The sequence below is a fragment of the Neovison vison genome, chromosome 5, assembly GCF_020171115.1.
Source record: "Neovison vison isolate M4711 chromosome 5, ASM_NN_V1, whole genome shotgun sequence".
NCBI lineage: Eukaryota > Metazoa > Chordata > Mammalia > Carnivora > Mustelidae > Neogale > Neogale vison.
In genome coordinates, this window is record NC_058095.1 from 131,650,633 (window position 1) to 131,670,666 (window position 20,034).

The window sequence follows — 20,034 nt, forward strand, 5'->3', positions numbered from 1 at the left end:
CTCTTTTTCCTAAAATTGTCTCATTGTTACCAGTAAGGCAATGCACACAACTGCTTATGACAATTCTCAGCCTAGCCGCAGGTGGAGAACAATACGTATTGTGTGACTATGGAGGAGCTGGAATGGAAATCTTCCTGTGTATTCATCATGGCCCTTAAAGTGGCAGGGAAGAGCTAAGCCATTAGACACATGGCCATTTTTTAAGAGAGTTTACAATTTAGGTAAAGAAGATTTAATAATGCCTATAAATAGGTGTGTCCCTGAGGATCACCACCTTTATTTGAAAACTTCTTATTAGTATGTCTTAAAATTACAATGTTTTACAGTCCTTCACTTAAAATACATCTCTGAATTCTCAGCAACACACATACGGCCGGCCACATTGTTGGTAATCACAAATCGTTTGCTGAATGAATAAATAAAAGCACAAATAAAGAGAAAATGGCTTACTTTTTTATAAATGGTCACTTTGTTAGACTGCTGTTAAGAAATCATTTACAGCTATTTATTTTAAGGAATAAAATTACGACTGTAAAACTATTCCTCATCCTTCCACAAATGTTTCTTGGAATTATATTCTTCTTCTTGATGCTATTCTTTAGATCAAATGACAACTGATCAGATAAATCATTCACTCATTTATTCAGCACACTAAAGTCATTGTGACAGATACTGAAGATCTGTTGTAAACAACAGACCCAACCTCATGTTCACTGAGCTTGCAAGTGTAGTGAATTGTGATTTCTATCAGGCTGCTCCAGATTCACTGTCACCCTTCTTGCCTCATTCCCTGTGACTTCAAGACACTTCCATGTCCTCTGGATGGGTCAATCATTTGGATGCCCCAGCCAGCAGATCAGATGCAGCACCAATACATGACAGATTGGCTTCTACTAAGCCCTGGATTACTGCATTATCCTCTCCAGCCACACTCGAATCAGTTTCTATGCACCGTCTCTTTCCTAATGAGACCCAACATGTATGCAGTATATCTATCCAGGCTGAGCACTTGATTCTAAAAACAAAACTTTGTGGCTATTTCCCAAGTACTACTTACCCAATTTTTAAGATGAAAACTGAAGGCCAAGGGTGTCATATAACTTAACCAAGTTTACGACTTTAACTAGGACTTGAATACAAAAAGTTCTAATTCCTAGGCTATGCTGTCTGCCCCTTGCTCGGGTGTTCCAGTGATAATTGTTTCTTAGATAAATATGCAATGATTTTGTGAATTTAAGCTTTTTTTGCAATAGCTTTATATTACATTTGCTGTAATAGAACAGATAATAATGAATAATAATTATAAATACTAAATAAGTAACAAAGTTGACTATATAACAAATTCACAAACTATAACTACAAGAATGATGTATTTGTTTCCATGCTGTACTAACAACCACAAAATAGTTAATAGTTATTCCAATTTTATAATTAATATAAAGATAATATTAAGAGATCAAATTATATTTAAATCTGTATCCATATACTTTAAGTGCAGGAAGGAAGGAAGGAAGGAAGGAAGGGGGGAGGGAGAAAGGAAGGCAGGGAGGGAAAACTCATTTGCTTGGAATTAGTTCTTACTGAAAAAAATTAACAAAACATACTCTACAAAAGATTCAATTTTGCTTCTTTTCAAATGATAACCCTTAAAGATAAAAATAATTACAAATTTGAAATATATAGCTCTCACCATTTTTTAAATGTATCCTAACCCTCTTTTAACATATTGAAATGAAGGTTAAGTCACATGTTTCTTCCATAAACAATGAGGAAGATAATTATCCATTAATTTAACTATATGAAAAGATGATGTGATTTGAAATTGGGCAGAGCAGCATGCCAGTACTTTCAAACTTGGAAGAAGAGAATAGAGTGGCAAAAATTTCATAGAAGTCCATTAGTTTTGGTCACTGATCACAGATATTTGACTAGAAGAGGAATTCTCCCATGGTGTGACCTCATAAAGGCTGATACATACTGATGTTGAAAATTACATTTACTTAGTTTTAAAGTAATTTGGTTCTGCATGTCAAACATGAAATCACTTTCTAAGTTTATGTTTCTTACTATAATTTTTTTATATATATATATATATATTTATATATTTATATATATATATATATATATATATCCTACGACTTTTTACATCTCATGGTCTTATAGAAGCACAAAGGACATTCAGACTGAGTTACCTGCACAAAAGTATAATTCTCAAGTCAGTGTGAACAAAATTTCACTTTTCAAAAGAAGGCTATGTAAAGGAGAAAATTAATTTACATCTATTTTTAATACACATTTTCTATCTTGTATCTTAAAGATTTACAATGGATATAAATGAATAACTTCTAATGATATTTTTATAAATGGCTCTTCTTAATCTGGGAATTTAGTAATAAAAGATCACTATTACACTTTTGATATAAGGTTATAAGACATTACCACCTTTATTACTTATCAAGGTAATTTATCAACTTGGAGTGGAAGAAAAAACAGTTGTTTTTAAAAATTTGGAGACATATTGCGCATTCATTCTTAAAGTTTAATCACCACTTAGGTAGGACTATATGCAATTACTATTTAAAAGCATCTCCATATACAATATACTGCATATAATTAATTCAATGAACTATCAAGGCTATAAAGATTAAATAAGAAAGAGAAAATATCATTAAAAACCTCAGCTATGGTCTAAAAGTTAACTAAGCAAAGTGATCCAGTGAACAATCCTAATTAAAATGCCTGATACAAACAAAGCTTAGACGAAAAGCACTAAAAACAATTGAATACTTATTTTATTAATCTAATGAATCATGTATCATATCATTACAACTTTGTATATATCATTAATTTCATTCCTTTCACTTAAGCCTTTTATTGGGATTACTTCAGTTATTAGTTGGTCTAATGTATTGGTTACCTCTAAATCTCGCTCTACAATCTCTTCTTATCTTGTTGCATAAACCCTTGCGTGTTATTCAAATTGCTTCATTTATTATGATAGCTTCCCCATGTAAATTGTGCTGACTGCTCGCCCTTGCACAGTCCTCATTAGACTAATGAAAACCTTCAAACGAAAAAACTAAACAACCTGCCAAATAAAGGTCTGAGGTTATTATGAAAATTACAACTCTGGGAGCTGGAAGAAGCTCTGTTCATTAATTCATGCTCAGCAAATTGCTAACTAATTTAGTTGCACTCCTCTGCATTAATGGATTATTTTATAAAAATGTTTTCCACAGCCCAAGACCTTTGGTGCATGCTTTTGAGAGGCTTGAATTCTAATCAACCTTAACAGTAAATTAGGAATGTAATATCTAAATAATAATTGGGATGGCATATGGAGGAAAATAGTGTTTAAAATCCCATGAAAGGTGCTTTTGGTTTTCAGCTTCATCTGTCAATTTCACAGTAGTTAAAACAATTGTACTTGTTTAATATTCTGAAACTGTAGCGTAAGATACTAGAAACAGTGGTAATGTAAAAATTTAAAGAAAGTTTAAAATATGACTTCTACCGGAAGAAAACAGACTGCGATATGAAGTTATCACATACATTTCTAGGAATAATTTGCCCTAGGGTACAAGATTAAGTGGTACTAGATAAGGAAAAGTCAAAGGAAAACGTTGCACCAGTTCCTCCGAACAGGTGAGCTGTATCTCTTTAAAAATACGTTAAAAATACTCTCAGGTTATTATGCATTTAATCATCATTGCCACGAATTCCATGCCAACTCTTGATCTAATGTGTCATATAAAATCCTCCAAATTAGTTCCAGGATCTTGAAGATTTACCTGAGCTTTGCTATCATCTTACAGTTCCTGCAAACAAGGCTGAATGGATGTGTTAAATCACTCCATCAAGTTGATGGAGGAATTCAAACTGCTTCAAGCACAAGAGACAAGGGGGCTATTACTCTGCTTCTTAACCCATAACACAGCATTCAAAGTAAGATCACTTCGTCATCTATCAAATGAAGGTAAAGTGGCGTGTGTTTGTGCGTGCACTGGGGCACACATACGCATGTGTAAAAAATATTTTAAAAGTTTCAATAAAAACAGACTGTTTCTTAGGCAAGATTGAACACAAAATATTTTTAAATGGAAATTATTTCCTTTTTTTTCTGTTTTTGTTCGGCTACTTAGCAGAGATTCTAATTTAACATCTCAGATTAAAACTGTTCAAAAATATTAGGTTGAAATATATAATATTGTAAATAGTCTATTGTTTTGTTCTATAAAAACAATAATACCATACTAAGAATGTGGAAACACAGCATTTATATTTTGGTATGACTTGAGATTTTAAAAATTTTAAGAAAGCTTTCCAAGTCACTGAACTGTCAGTGACTTCTTTTGGGTCCATTTCTAAATATGTCTAATTAGGGAAGAAAGTGAAGTATTGTAACAGTTCTTTAAGGAAAAAATATGTATCTGTCCATTCACAGAATAAAAATGTGCAAAATAAAACCAGTTTCAGTTCCTCTAAGAAATATTGGATTATAAGCTAATATTTCCAAAATGAAGTTTCAATTTGGAATAAATTCTCAAATAGACACATAGAAGAAGGTACACATCCCCTTTAGATCACTTCCATACCAGACTATGTAAAGTTTTAACCTGAAACTACTTACACTTTGCTAGTTTAACTTAAAACTCGCTTCAGAAACTTCAGAAAAACAAGAAATCCATTGTTTAGGCAATATGAGAATAAATTGCAGCACAAGAAATTTGAAATAATCAATTCAGTAAGACCATAAACTACTTAAATGAAGGAAATAAAGGCATTTATAATGATTTATAAATAAATCATTACATGAAGCAAATTTATATGTGGAAATATTATGTTAATAATCTACTAGTAATTTACTTTCTATTTCCCTTTTAATGTTATAAAATATTAGCTATCAGCGTAACTATGTAAAAATATTTCTTAAACAGTGAGGAAGTGAGTCATTCCATACCTATCAAAAGGGCTCAAGGAAAAAAAGCAGAATAAGTAGAATAATTAATAGTCTGTTATGGGTTTTCCATGAGGAAAAGACATTTTATCTGACTACAAGCAAAACTACTACTAATATGTATTGTTACATATAACGTATCCAAGATTAGATATCCTCTAATCTTCCTCATGCATAGTTCATGAAAATCATTAGGAAATACTAACATGATTCAACTTCTTAAGTATCAAAAAAAGTTACCAAAACCTAAAGTTACAAGTGTCCTGGAGAAGGCATTGGGGTTTTCTGCATCAATAAATGGCTCTGTATCTTTTAATGATATCCATATAAATTACATAATATAGGTCTTAGAAAATGTAAATTTTACCCTAGGTGGAATTAAAATAGTTTAGTTTATAAGTGACATGTATGGATGGTTCAAAGATGAAATTCTGGCCCATCAGAGGATTTCAACTAATTTGGGATCTCTTCAATGGTGGCCCATATACAACACTCATTCTCTCCTAAGCCTTACATGCCAAGCATATTTGTTTCTCCTCAACACATTCATCAAATAAATTCAGGGTCAATAAAATTGATTTGAATGAGTTAAAACTTTTTAATGTCATAAAAATTTATTTGGGCAATTACCTTCACAATCATTGATATAGAAAATACCTAACATAGTTACTTTACTACTTTTTCCCTCTGAAACTGTGCATTTTACAATGTTGTCAATGAAGTCAAAACATTCTCTAAAACACTATGGTTTCAATATTTCTATTTAGAATCAACCGTAAGTCATGATAACTGTGATATTATGAATGATAAACAGATAATATTCTAATTCAGTGATTCACTAAGTATATTTTTGCATCTATCAAATCAAGCCACATACCCATTACCTAATTTGATACTACTGATTTCAGGGAACATATTTACGTAGGTCAAGCACTCCTATAACGTATTATCTCATTTAACTCTGAAAGAAAATTTTTGTACCTACTAATGGCAGACTCTGTGTTAGGTATACAAAGATGATGAAAAGATACAGCTTTTGCCCAGCAGAATTTAGGGTTGAGCACTAATGAATAGGAGGCATATACACCCCAGGCAAAAAGAAAGAAACTGGATCATCTGGGAAAGGACAGAAGATGTTTGAGAAACTGAAAGTTCAGTGTGACAGGATGGTCAGAAGGTTCATGGGGAAAAGATAAACATTAAAACCCATTTTATACCAGTTGCCCACCATTATAGGTATGTCATGGGATTCTCATAGTAAGAATTTTCTTGAGTTGTCATTGAAGTGTTACGGCAAGCTCTGCTTCTTGAATTATAATTCATAAAATAATAAACCAGTACCTTCATAAAGTTTTACTTTATGTGACTTTACATGTTAAATCTGCCATTGGCTTAAGAAAGAGCTCTGAAATTCAGAGAAATTTGTTGTCTAGTGTTACAAATCACAGAATTAAAAGTATCTGCATTAAGTTTAATACCTTTATTTCACAAGCATGGAAAAACAAAGAGCAAACCCACATTAGTAAGTATTTAGGGAGAATATTTTACAAAAGACTTTGAGATATGCCAAGAGAAATTATATCTTAAGAATAAAAGTGAAGGAAGAGTTACGTTGTTAGAGAATTTTAAAATGAAAATACTCATGGCCCTATATGTGTGTTAACATAATCAAAATATAGGAATCTCTAAAGAAAAGGGGCTTTTACTCTATATACATCCAAATAGTTACATGAGATACTAACAGGTTAAGATTTGTGATATAGGTATATACAGCAAAATAATATTCACTATTAATTAATTTGTTGATATCAATCTAGAATTTAAAAGACCATTCTTGAAGACTCAATCCTAATTCAAGTAAAATTCGAATTTTTAAATATTGAGAAATGTACAAAAGGAAATATACTTCAAAAAATGATTTCCACAAACTTGAGAAAAGGGATAACATAGTCATTCAAAAAGGTGTTTTTGAGGAAAATAGTCCACAAGGTTGGAAGCTAAGAGTAAACCATTAATGAGAGGAAATCCCAATATGGCCAGCCTGCAAACTACTTTATTGCCTTTAGTGCCCAGTCCTCAAATTCAGAGTACCAAAAAGAAACCTTTTATACAAGTATGTTAGCCACTGGAAATCTTGAGCACTGCCAACTACACAGAATATGCCACAAAAGAAATGTTTCATGGCCTGAGGCAAATCCCCTGTATTTCCTGCTGCTTCTTAAATTATTTCTGCTTCTAAAATGGCAGGAGTCACCAATGAAAGAAAGTCCTCAAGAGTCACCAGTGAAAGAATGTTTTCATATTTTTTATGAAAACAAACAAAGGGAAAAGACTCAACTAAAAGGAAAATTAGGATATGTATTAAGAAAAAAATACAGCAAAAAAAGAGAGAGGAAGAGAGAAGGGGAGAAAGGAAATGCTTTTATATTTCATGTTTATTTCACATACCTGACATTCTGTAAATATTTACCCATTGATTATGTCATTTCAGTACACTTAGTCCAAGACTGAAATTCAACGTTAATTAGTATTTCATAGTTCAACAATATACACTTAAGTTTTCTATAATCAGAAAAAGCTGATACTATAAGCTTATCTGTATCATACATTTAATTTTTGGTAAATTAAAAATAAGATACATTCCATAATAATAAAAAAATGTGCCTATGGAACAACACGAAGGTGTAAAACATGCTCAAAAATGTGTTGAAAAAAGTAGCAATTTAAGAAACACCAAGGAACAAATTATACATGAGAAATACTGTAAATTAGCATCAATGGACAAATATACGGGGAATAAACAGAAAGGTGCTGCATAAAGGAATAGTGGGTCTATTTATATAACCCAGATGTCAATTATTACTGCCCCTTCCGTCAAATTATGACTGAGGGAAAAGATCAGCCATGATTTTAAGATCCAGAGAGCCCTAGGGAACTTGGAATCTGTTTATAAAAGTTTAGAAGACATAAAATTGGTTTTGAAGCTTTGAGCTATACCACAGTTTTCCTCAGTATATATCTTTGACTAAGTCCTTACTTTCGTCAAAGTTTGTAATACTAAAAGCATTTCTCCTTAAACTTGGGATGACTGATACGATATTATGTCTATTCCTTCTGATATACTAACTCGGTTTCACATTTACATTTTGAATGTACCTTAAACTCTTCCGAGATTCAAAAACCTATTGCTGTTTTTAAAAACAAGAAGTGAATTTACTCAGCAGTTAGTACTTCTGAATTAAAATGCCTTCAGCTAACGGGGGCTTAAATATTCTAATGGAGAGGAGTTAATAGCTTTTTAATATTAAGAAGATTTAAAAATACTTAAAAGTTACAGATGATTAAGATTTTAAACCACAGTGATTCTCAGCATACAAATTAATTTTGGTATCTATTTTTAAAATCAATGTTTTCTAAAGAATTATTATGCTTTGAATGATTTAAAGTGGTAAGCAACAAATTACATATAAGAAGTTTGAGCCTAAAATGACACAAACATATAATTAATTTCTCTACCAATGTCTCTAAATTAAGTCACTTGTTTTAATACAGAATGTGTAGTAAGAAAGTTGCAGGGCTAGTATGAGGCACATGATATATGTAGTCATGAAAGAAAACAATTTTTAATTTAGTAGACTCTATCAATCTAGAAAGCCATGAATATTTACTGTTGATTCAGTATGCTGAAAAAATAGATAAAAGAGAGTGTATAGCAAAGAAAGAGCAACATATAACAAATTAGTACCAATACCACAATTTCTAGGATTACGTAACTACATTGGAAATCACACATTCAATGATAGTTTTATATTCCTAGGAAGAACATTAAAATAAACATTTATTTTCCCTTATAAAATATACATTAAAATATTGGAAAACCATTGGCATATAGCCAATGTCTTTATTCTGACAGCAAAATCATTTTAAAAACTTCGATAGGAGAAGTACCACTATTGATATAAAAAGTTTTATGTATACTCATCATCAGAACATCCTATTTCATGTAAATATACCTTCTAAAAGTTATATAATTCCACCTTTCACCTACTAATATTTAAAGAGTATAATCTTTATTGTTGTTTTAACTTTCTCTCACCAGCTCTTAGGATCTCCTAATGATTCAGCCCAGATCAGTGTGTATTGATAGACTGCTTAGTCTGTTTAAAGCAAATGGAATTACACAGATGACTCCAAGGAGTTTATGGTCTAGTATTGGGATTAGACCAAATGAGATATAATTTCCAAACAAGGCAAATAGTGTAGTGAAAATTTCTGGAGCAGGCCTATGGGAAAAACAGAAGTAGGTCCTCTCAAACAATGTAATATGGTATTTCAAGGAAAGGCTCCATGATGGCAAAATTGTAATAATAATTTTAAAAATAGATAAATGGATAGACAGAACCCATGAAAAAAGTAATAGGAAAATAGTAGCACACGCAGCTTGAAGCATCAGTGAATGAATCAGGTAAATGAAGCTATTTCCCTAAAATTCCAGTGCAACTCATTCCAATTATGCCACTGATCATGCCTTTGATGGTGTCCTCGCCACCATCTTTGGGCTTTTGCTTTTTTACTCCCAGCTCTTCTCCACTAGGTGCTGCAAAAGAATTAAACCCTAATATCCTGACATCCATTTTATGTCATATATTAACTTCCCTCTTATACATTCCAAGTGAAACGATTTATGTAATTCCATGAGAAAACTGAGAAATGAGTCACTCGCATTATTGTCTTCTAGGGCTTTATTCTTTTTTTTTTTTTCTTTTTTTAAGATTTTATTTATTTATTTGACAGAGAGAGAAAGATCATAAGTAGGCAGAGAGACAGGCAGAGAGAGGGGGAAGCAGGCTCCCCACAGAGCAGAGAGCCCAGTGCGGGGCTGGATCCCAGGACCCTGAGATCATTAACTGAGCGGAAGGCAGAGGCTCCAACCCGCTGAGCCACTCAGGCGCCCCTAGGGCTTTACTCTTATGCAGAACCTTGACGGAGAATGGCTGCTTCACCTAGACGATGAATTCTTTTATTTAAATATTATTACTTTTTTTTTTTTTAAAGATTTTATTTATTTATTTGTCAGAGAGAGAGGGAGAGCGAGCACAGGCAGACAGAGAGACAGGCAGAGGCAGAGGGAGAAGCAGGCTCCCTGCCAAGCAAGGAGCCCGATGTGGGACTCGATTCCAGGACGCTGGGATCATGACCTGAGCCGAAGGCAGCTGCTTAACCAACTGAGCCACCCAGGCGTATTATTACTTAAATTTAAAAAGCCCTATGAAGCTTTATATTTTCTCATGATGCTAATTTTTGTATTTCTACAAATAGGTTTTGATCAAATATAAAAGGTATATGTCAAAATATATGTAAGGGACAATATATATATTTTTATTCATTGTTGAAGAACAGCTTGTGAAAAAACTAGAATTAAGTATTTAGGTACCATCTGGCTCACTGATATATTGCATAGTGTTTACCTAGCTTAGTAATAACATTTGATATCAAATTTCAAAATAACAAATTAGGAAGTTGTCTTAATACTGCTCTCACTTATACCTAGATTTTGACATATTAGCACCTAGAAAAGATTATCATTTTCTCATTCACATTCCATAATGCAGATAATCTAATTTGTAGAAATATGGTATTCTTTCTCCCTAAGGGCTCAGCATGACTTTTTTTTTTTTTTTAAGATTTTATTTATTTGACAGATAGAAATCTTAGGTAGGCAGAGAGGCAGGCAGAGAGAGGAGGAAGCAGACTCCCCACAGAGCAGAAAGCCTGATGCGGGGCTCGATCCCAGGGTCCTGGGATCATGACCTGAGCTGAAGGCAGAGGCTTTAACCCACTGAGCCACCCAGGCGCCCCTCAGCATGACTGTTTTTATGTTGGATGGGAAAAGATCTTATATAAATTTTCTTACTTTTGGAGAGAAAAAATGCCCCACCTTAATTTGATCTTCCTCTAATCATTTCTTTCTGCTTCATTAATTATTAAATATCCAATTTTATTTATTTTTCCTTTTTGACAGCTAATTGTGCTTTCTGTATAATTATGTTTTCCAAAGAAGTGCTCCTTTTCATAACACTGATGATTTGGTATTCACGTTAAAAAAGACAGTCAAAGTACCCATTCTATATTAATAAGATTTAAAAATATTAAATTAAGATGAAAAAGATTTGGGTGGGCTCTTTTATTCACAATCTAAACCTTACTATTTGAAAAAATTAATTTATATCTACTAGCACAAAATTTTAACATGCATATCAAAATGATATTTCAATTTCTTCATGAAAGTCCTTTATGAAGTAGGGCATGAAAATACCAACATTTGCCTGTGAAAATGAATTGAGCTGATACAAATGTAATACAAAGAGAAAACTTTCAGCTTCCCGCCATCTGGGCTTTGCTATTTGTTACGTATAATTTTGAAACATCTAGTACATTGTTTGGTTAGATTCACTTGTATTTCCTGATTGGTCAGATGATGATATATATTTTAATCCAAAAATATTAATAATAATCCTTTGTATATTTGGAGCTCTATCAGGTATAGAAAAATGACATTTGGCCCTAACGGCATTGAGAAAGACTAACAGTAGGTCTTTAGAAACTCAGTGATGACAATTAAAACAAACAATTGTCCACTTTTTCCATGTATTGGAAAGTAAATTATTACCTACCTGTGGTATAAGAAAAAGCAGATCTTCGTTCACGTCCTCTTTGCTGAAAATGCTTAAGTTTTACCTAATACTGTAGGTTTTTTCAATGTTTATATGCCATCTTTTGAGGTAGAAGTATACCTCATTCTGTGATTAAAATCTAGCCCACATGTTGAGCAGGAAAAAAAAAAAAAAAAAACAAGGCCACATAATCATATATTACCTTTTTCAATATGCATCCTTTTCGATTCATGTCCTATATCATGACCAGCCAAATCTCCCTCTTTGGGCCCAGGGAGTACGTTTGGTGATAAACCCATCAGCATCTGGTTCATGGACAACCCATTCTGATGGACAGCTGTGAAGCCCAAAACAAAAGAAAAAAGACAAAAACACCATAACACACAATGTTCAAACAAATAAATTAAACTCAATTGGACTCAAAAATAAATAAAATATAATGGTCTAACTTAATGTTTTAATCTATCTCTAAGAACACTGAGAATTGAGAACTATGAAAATGTTTAAAGCAGAAAAATTTGGAATTGAAAACATTCTATCTTGTTTTTATTTCATAGTGAATATATATATTTTTATATATCTAGAATACTTTTGAATGGCCTTACCACTACAACCTCTAAAAGCTGTTAACTTTTAACTTTAAGGTGCTAATGCAACTGTTTCAATATTCATATCCTATTCTAGTCAATAAAACGTAAGGTTTCAGACAACAAAGTATTTCTGTAAAAATTAGGTTTGAACTCAGACTTGAAAATACAAGTGCCCAATTAATATCTATTGAATGGTTGAATGAATGAAAACTATAATTGCTTTCTTGAACTATTAACAGTAACATGTCACTATTGAAATAATAAAGTAGATGAGAAAACACCCTTACCATTTTCAAAATCCAGTCAATAAATTCCCTACTAAATTGCCCATGAAAATCTTAGTTTTGTGTATAAAACTGGATGAGAACTCATTCCATAAAAACTTGCCTTCTCTAGAAAAAAGAGATTTTTTTGAAAATACTATAAGAATATATTAGGAATTAGCATTTGAAAATCACCATAGCAATAACTGTGTGAGGGAAGTGTCTTCAACAGATGATTCTAGAGGAGTGGAATGGAAGTCTGATGAAAAATATAATACTTATATAGTCTTAATATATCTCCTCACAAGACTTAATATTATAACTTATTATTTACAAAGGTTTAAAAAAAGAGTAACATTACAGTACAGAAGTCTGGTAGTCACCACCTTAACCAAGAGATAGTATGACAAGTATTGGAGGACTATCACGTCTCTTGGAACAATGTACTGAGTAAGACACATGATCATGCCTCTGTGATTCTTGCCAAAAATTCATAATTTAAGGAACATTTAATCATGAGAAAACAAAAACATCCAATCTGAAGGAAATTCTACAAAATAAATGACCTATATTCTTCAAAAAAAGATTGTCAAGATACTGAAAGACAAAAAAACAAAAACAAAGAACTGTTCCAGATTAAAAGAGACTAAAGGAATATGACAAGTAATTTCAATATGTGATCCTGGATTGGCTTTTGGACCAGTAAGGAAAAATATTTTTCTACTAAAAACAGTAGAAGAAAAAAATAAAAAAAATTATATTAGGAAAGTTGGTATAATTTGAAAAAGATTTATAGTTAGACAATATACTATAATAATTTTAATTTCCTGATTTTGATCATTGTTTTGCGATTGGATAAGAGAATTTCCTTGTTTCGAGAAGACAAACAATGATGTATTTGAGGTGAAGGAGCATGGTGTCCTTGTCATTATGTCTCCGGACATTAATGTGCCATTATGCCTTTATCAAGATAGCTTTTTCAGAGACATTGTTGACTGAGTGCATCTGACTGATGAGTGTGAAAGGATTTTTTGTATTATTTTTTAAATGTCTGTGCCAGTCTAATTTAAAAAAAAAATTAAAATATGCATATGCATGAACATGAATTTATGTGTGTGTGTGTGTGTGTGTGCATGAATTTGTGTGCAAGTGTATGTATTTCCACTTGGACAATTATGGTAGTTCAAATATGCAAAAATTTCTCCTTTGTTCTATCAAAAATAAAAAAGAACACAATGATTCATTTAAAACATGAATGTATGACAAAATTCTTTCAAATTGTTCCCTATCTGCCCATCATTTCCATTTAAGTGTTGTGAAAAAATATTTTACTTTCTCTAGAAGAACAATGTTTTTCAATGATGACATCTTATAAAAGCATTAAAAATGAAACCAGTATGCATCATGAAATTTCTGGTTCTAGTGTCAGCATGGCACATAAGTATACAGAAAATATTTTTTACAAAAGATGGTTTGAGGTAGTGGGAGCCAAGATTTGCCAGCCCCAGAAAATGTCATTGGTTTGGGAATGGTTATAATCACTTTTATTAATACACAGCTATATTCATCTCTTACAAAATTAGGGAAATATGTTTTAGACAGGCCAAACATGGAATTATATTGAACTATATAACTTTCAATAATTAACTATTTTTAAAAATAATTGTATACAATTATTCAACCTAGTATTTATTATCTACCTCAATAGCATTCATCCTAAGGATTCTTGCTTTATGCAAATAAATAATAAATAAATAAATTTCTGCTTAATGACTTATAAATATACTTTCTAGCAAATGTTTTTCCTATTATAGAAATATTCTCAACCACCAAATAACTTCAGCCAATTATGTGTAATTAGATGAAGTTTATATCACAAACACGATTTCCTAAAATAAAGTAAATCCTGGAAAGGATACAATGATATTGATTTTGTCAACCAACATAATCACTGCTAATATGTTTGTTGTATTGGAAAAACATTAGATTCTCAACAAAAATACAGATACAAAATAACCAGTTAATTGAATCACATTTTCAAGTTTACTCTTCATTTTCTTGGTTAAATATCTGAAAATGTGATCACGAAATAAAAGAGCCCCTACAATTTAGAATTTAACAACAATAACATCTGACAACAATATGCATTATTGACGTACTAGTTCAAATTCTAAAACCCAAGCAATTTAAAATTCTTCAATCCACTGACCATCAGAATGACGAAGACTTTTTTTTAAAGTCAATTACAATGAATTTCAGTTTTTTTTCCAATTTATTTATTTTCAGAAAAAGAGTATTCATGAATTTCAGTTTTTTAATTCCTCTTTGTAGCTATGTTTGTCCATGCAACGGTGAGTTTTGAAAATTGATAAATTTTAAAACCTGGCAAGGGGTGGGACTGAAGAATGAAGTTGAGTAATGCCCAAATCATATCCTTAGCCACTAGATAACTGTTGAGTTGGAGGTGTTTACTTCAGAAACTAATCTAGAAGCTTACTTTCTCTGTTTCATAGCTCAGACCTTTATGTGTGGCATCAAAGAGAGGGAGTTTATATCAGAACCTGTTAATGTAGCACCATACCTCATGATACTGCAAACTGGGAAACATAATTTTGAGAGATGGCTATTGCTACAGAGCTTCAGAACATGATACATCTGAGATCTATTTGGAATGAGGGCATTTTGATTAGAAAAGCCAGCTGCACCTAATAAAGTTTAAAATGGTGACAAGTCAAAGTATGAGACCTACGGATTCTGTCCGAAGAGCTCTCAGTCCGTGCTGGGGAGCTGGAGACGCTGCTGCTCCGATGAGATGATGGGTGGCTGCCAGGCCTCCGGCCCTCCTCCAGAGAGGGGGCGGGTGAAGGGCTGTCTGGGACACGCTCCTGTGGCACCACGGGAAGGAAACGGGGGAGAAAAGAGGTAAATACACGGGAACGTCACTTAATGAATGTTGATTTTTGTTCATGCAGTACTGTAGAAATGTAAAGGAAATAGACTCATCTTTCACTGGCATTTTAACCCTTTATCTTTTTTTTTTTTTTTAAAGATTTTATTTATTTGAGAGAGAGAGAGAGAGAAAGGGAAAGCACAGAGGGGAAAGGAGAGTGAGAAACAGACTCCCCACTGAGCAGAGAGCCGTATGTGGGGCTCGATCCCAGGACCCTAGGACCACGACACGAGCTGAAGGCAGACGCTTAACTGACTGAGCCACCCAGCTGCCCCTTAACCCTTTATCTTGAGCAAAGCCAAAGTAGGGAAAGACAAGTTAGGAAACAAGTTGTACAGGCAAGCAATAATGGCAAATGTGTATCCCCTCTCTGGATAAAAAGGGAGGTCAGCAAAGATGACCCTTTTGAAACCCATTAGAACAACAACAAAATAACAGAACAAAGCAGGTTTCAAGTCCAGACAACTATCAATTTAAAGAATTCTCTATGTTCTATTGCTGTAGCAAGTGTGTAAGGATCATTTAGCACACAAATTATCAATGTGACAGACCATAATAAAAACACTAGAGGAGTTATTAACAGCTTTTTCATCATGGCCCTGCTCTGGACACACCTGGATGGTCACATTTTAAGGCGTCATAGAAATCGATTATTATTTAACATTGGAATAATTTTTTTGATCCTAATAATTTTCAGACTACCTGTTTCTCTCAGCTCCAACCCAATCACATATATGTATTAGAGGAAATTCATGAAATATATATTAGTTGTATCCTAGGGAAGGTTGGTATCATATTTCCTAATACTATTGTATTAACACTTAGGTCCCATTCCTGTCTTTCCTGCTAAGTCCTGAACCTTCCCCATTAGACTAATGTGCAAATATATCGTATAACTGTCTCTAATGAGCTATTATAAATGGAGTTACAGATTAAGAAATAAGATACTCCACTTATTAACATTTTCTTCTTTGAGCAACATGATATTTATGCCTTCAGATAGCAAGGCACATAGGCCTTGAAGAACTGTTTTTTCAATAATTAATAAATATTTGAAAGGTTAGAAGTAAACTACATGATATGGAATAAATCAATAGTTCTTTATTTGGGTGCAAAAATGCAAATTTTGAAAGAGCAGACTTTAAGAAATTTAAAAGAAAAAGTTCTAAAATGTAATGGACTTGTAGGAGGTCAATCGACCATTGAGAATGAGGGTCTGTAATACCTATTGTCGGTCTCAGGGGTTCTATTAGTCCTGTGATGGTTCCCAATCTTGCTCTGCATTAGAATCACCTGGGAAATTCGTAACATGCCTGTGCCTGGGCTTCCTTCCCAGAGATTCTGTCTTGCTGAGTATGAGGGGTTGAACCATGTCTCCAGAAAAAATGAAGTCCTGATCCCCAGTACCTGTGAATGTGAACTTCATTTGGAAAAAGGGTCTTGGCAGCTGAAATTAGTTACAATGAGGTCCTACTGGAGTGGAGTGGGCTTTTAATCCAACATGACTGGTATCCTTAAAAGAGACATTGTGAAGATAGGAGATTAGAATTGAAGAATGAAGAATGAAGATAGAGATTAGAATTACACAGCTGCCAGGCGAGAATGCCAAGGATGACCAGGCACCACCAGAAGTGATGGAGAGGAAAGCAAGGGTTCTACCTGAGAGCTCAGAGGGAGCATGACAGTGCCGACATCTTGATTTCAGACTTCCAGTCTCTACAAATGTGAGTGGACACATTTGGGTAGCTTCAAACCGCTCAGTTTATGATACTTTGTTACAACAGTCCCATGCACTAAATCAGAAGTGGAGCCCAGACTTCACTTTTTAAGACTCCAGGTGATTTTAATGTGCGTCCAAAATTGAGCACCGCTTGTCTCAACCCATTTAATTTTTCAATCCTGAACACTGTTGACAAACATCTTCCACAGATATGTGGGGGCTTAATTTGGGAAAAGCATGACAAATAAAATGAAAATAAGCAGAAAAATGACCAAGCCTTCTGCAAAATCCATGCATGAGCCAGTTTCCCATTATATATTCCATGGAATAAAAAAGGCCCATAAGAAAGTTCATGACAAAAGATTTGCAAGATCAATCAATACTGTAACCAAAACAAAGGGAAAAAAAAAACTAAATTCTTCCAAAAATTGCAGTGCATATTAGAATCTTATTGTAAAGATAATTTTTTGTATTTTAGGATCTTTTGGACTGGTCTAAAATGTGTGGATTGGTTTCTGTAAAAGACAATTAAGTGAAGTGTGTAAACCTGGCGATTCATAGACCTGTACCCCTGGGGATAAAAATATATTATATGTTTATAAAAAATAAAAAAAATTTAAAGAAGACAATTAAAACCTCCCAAAGGAGAGATGTATTATCAATATTGTACCATATAACACTTGCCCTTTACCTTAATTGATCAGAGGCTAAGAATTAAGTGCTCTATTTTCTGCAAACAGCAACACGGACTGGTATGTAGGTAAATGTAAGCATCACACAATATATTGTCCTACCCAAGACATGCGGGGTTACATTTGAAAGACTAAAAATAAGCAAGTGAGGGAGAGAGAGACATGGGGGCAGAAAACAGGGAAAGAGGAAGAAATACATCCTCCAGAACTAAAATTTACTGTTAGATTGTTCAGGGAAGTTTACGACATGACATGCATTTGCTATACTAAGGCATACTGAAGAAAGAATGGTATCCAACTGCACAATTTGGAGATTAAATATTTTGAAAATGATGTCTCAAATAACACACAAAAATGAACATATTATCAGTTATTTTTCCAAACTAAATAAATCAAAGGAGGTATACTTAAAAAAAAAAGACTTTATTTATTTATTTGAGAATAAAAGAGAATAAAAGAATAAGAGAGAAAGAGAATGAGCAGAGCGTGGGACAGAGGAAGAAGCAGACTCCCCACTGAGCAAGGAGTCCACCATGAGACTCCATCCCAGAACCCTGAGATCATGACCTGAGTTGAAGGCAGCCACTTAACCAACTGAGCCACCCAGGCTCCCCAAAGAAGATAAACTTCTAAATGATATGAGTTCTTTAGTCCACCTGGCTAACAAATGACTTCTTAAGTTTCTAAGAAACAAACATATATGATTTAAAAGAATAGAGACTTCACATCTGGATGTTGATGTTACTTCCAATCTTTTCATCATAATTTTGAAAGCAGCTGATACTATAAATCCTTTTTCTTGACATTCACACCAACCTTAAATTATGAAGCAAACCATGTATTTATTATGTGTTCAGTTTGATGAGTTGTCAAGATCTAGAACATTCCTATAACCCCAGAAAGACTTCTCCTGTCCCTTTCCAGTCAATTCCTCTCGATTCCTATAAGCAACCACTTTCTGACTTCTATCACCATAAAACAGACTTGCTGGTTCTAGAATTTCATAAAAATGAACCATATAGTACATATTTGTGTCTGACTTCTTCACAGCAACAAAACTTTTTTGAGATTCATCTAAGTTATTTCATGTGCCATTAGTTTATTCTTTTCTACTGTTGAACATATTCACCTGCACAAATATCCCACAATTTGTTAATCCTCTCACTGCTCCCAAAATGCCAATTAGGTCATGTACTTAACTACTTTAAACAACACTGTGCTTAATGCGTCTTTCGAGTAGCAGTTCAGATATGTCTTGGAAGAGGTGTTCTTAATCCTTTACATATAATACTGTATAGAATTCAGCATACTGTATAGAATTTACTATATAGAATTCTTATATAGTCTGTGTATATGTATTAATAATTTATGTTAATGTTAATGGCCTAAATGACCAGAGAAAAACTCTAAGGAGTCTAATCTTGATTTCTAAAAATTCTAATAAAAAGGCAAATGAGTCTAAACTTGGAAGGTAATCCCTAATACGTCTGGTTCTCAACACTTGGATTACACAAAACTGCATAGTAAGTATTTGAAAAAGAAAACTCTATATTTTTAATTGACAAAAAAAGTTTTCTAGCTAGTTTTCTATTTTCTTGAAAAAGTCACTGATATCAATGTTTATTCATTATTACATTTTATTATTTGTCATAATAGTTCTGTAAGTGATCATATATGCAGTGGCACACGTTTGAACGAACAGAGACAAAGTGAGATCTTGAAATAAATCAATCCCTCTGAAGCTATTTTGCAAGTCTTGAGTTTCCTGTCATAACAGACTTCTTACTGGTGCTAATGGAAAGCATGAGAAAATGATTTTTTCCTGAGATATTTAACTCATAAAATACTTAAATATTTAATGTCTAAAATTCTAGCAACAATGATTATGCCATTAAAAACAATTAGTTGTTTTATTTTCCACAGAAGTATAAAAATTATTTCATTAGACAATATGTTTAACTGTCAAAGCTTTCCTTAATGATTCTTTTCATTCATGCATTATTTACTTATTCATTTATACATTCAAAATGCTCTAAAACATCATATAATAAACCAGGTAAAAAAATAAACTAGATTTAAATCTAATAAAAAATACATCTTAAAAGCATAATTTAAGGCTTAGAAAATGTAGGTGAAAGTGTATTTAATTTAGCTTTAGCTTATTTTTACTTTAATTATAACTGTCTAA

The 20,034-nt window shown here is 32.9% G+C and overlaps 1 protein-coding gene across 1 annotated transcript in view; it reads right to left on the reverse strand.

The window, feature by feature from the left end:
• Nucleotides 1-20,034, reverse strand: part of DACH1 (dachshund family transcription factor 1) — a 424,345-nt gene that overhangs the window by 98,063 nt on the left and 306,248 nt on the right. The window contains exons 5-6 of the mRNA XM_044249859.1: nucleotides 15,234-15,369; nucleotides 11,834-11,968 (exon numbers count right to left, since the gene is read on the reverse strand). Of these exons, the coding sequence (XP_044105794.1) occupies nucleotides 11,834-11,968; nucleotides 15,234-15,369 (271 nt within the window). The remainder of the gene's footprint in view (nucleotides 1-11,833; nucleotides 11,969-15,233; nucleotides 15,370-20,034) is intronic.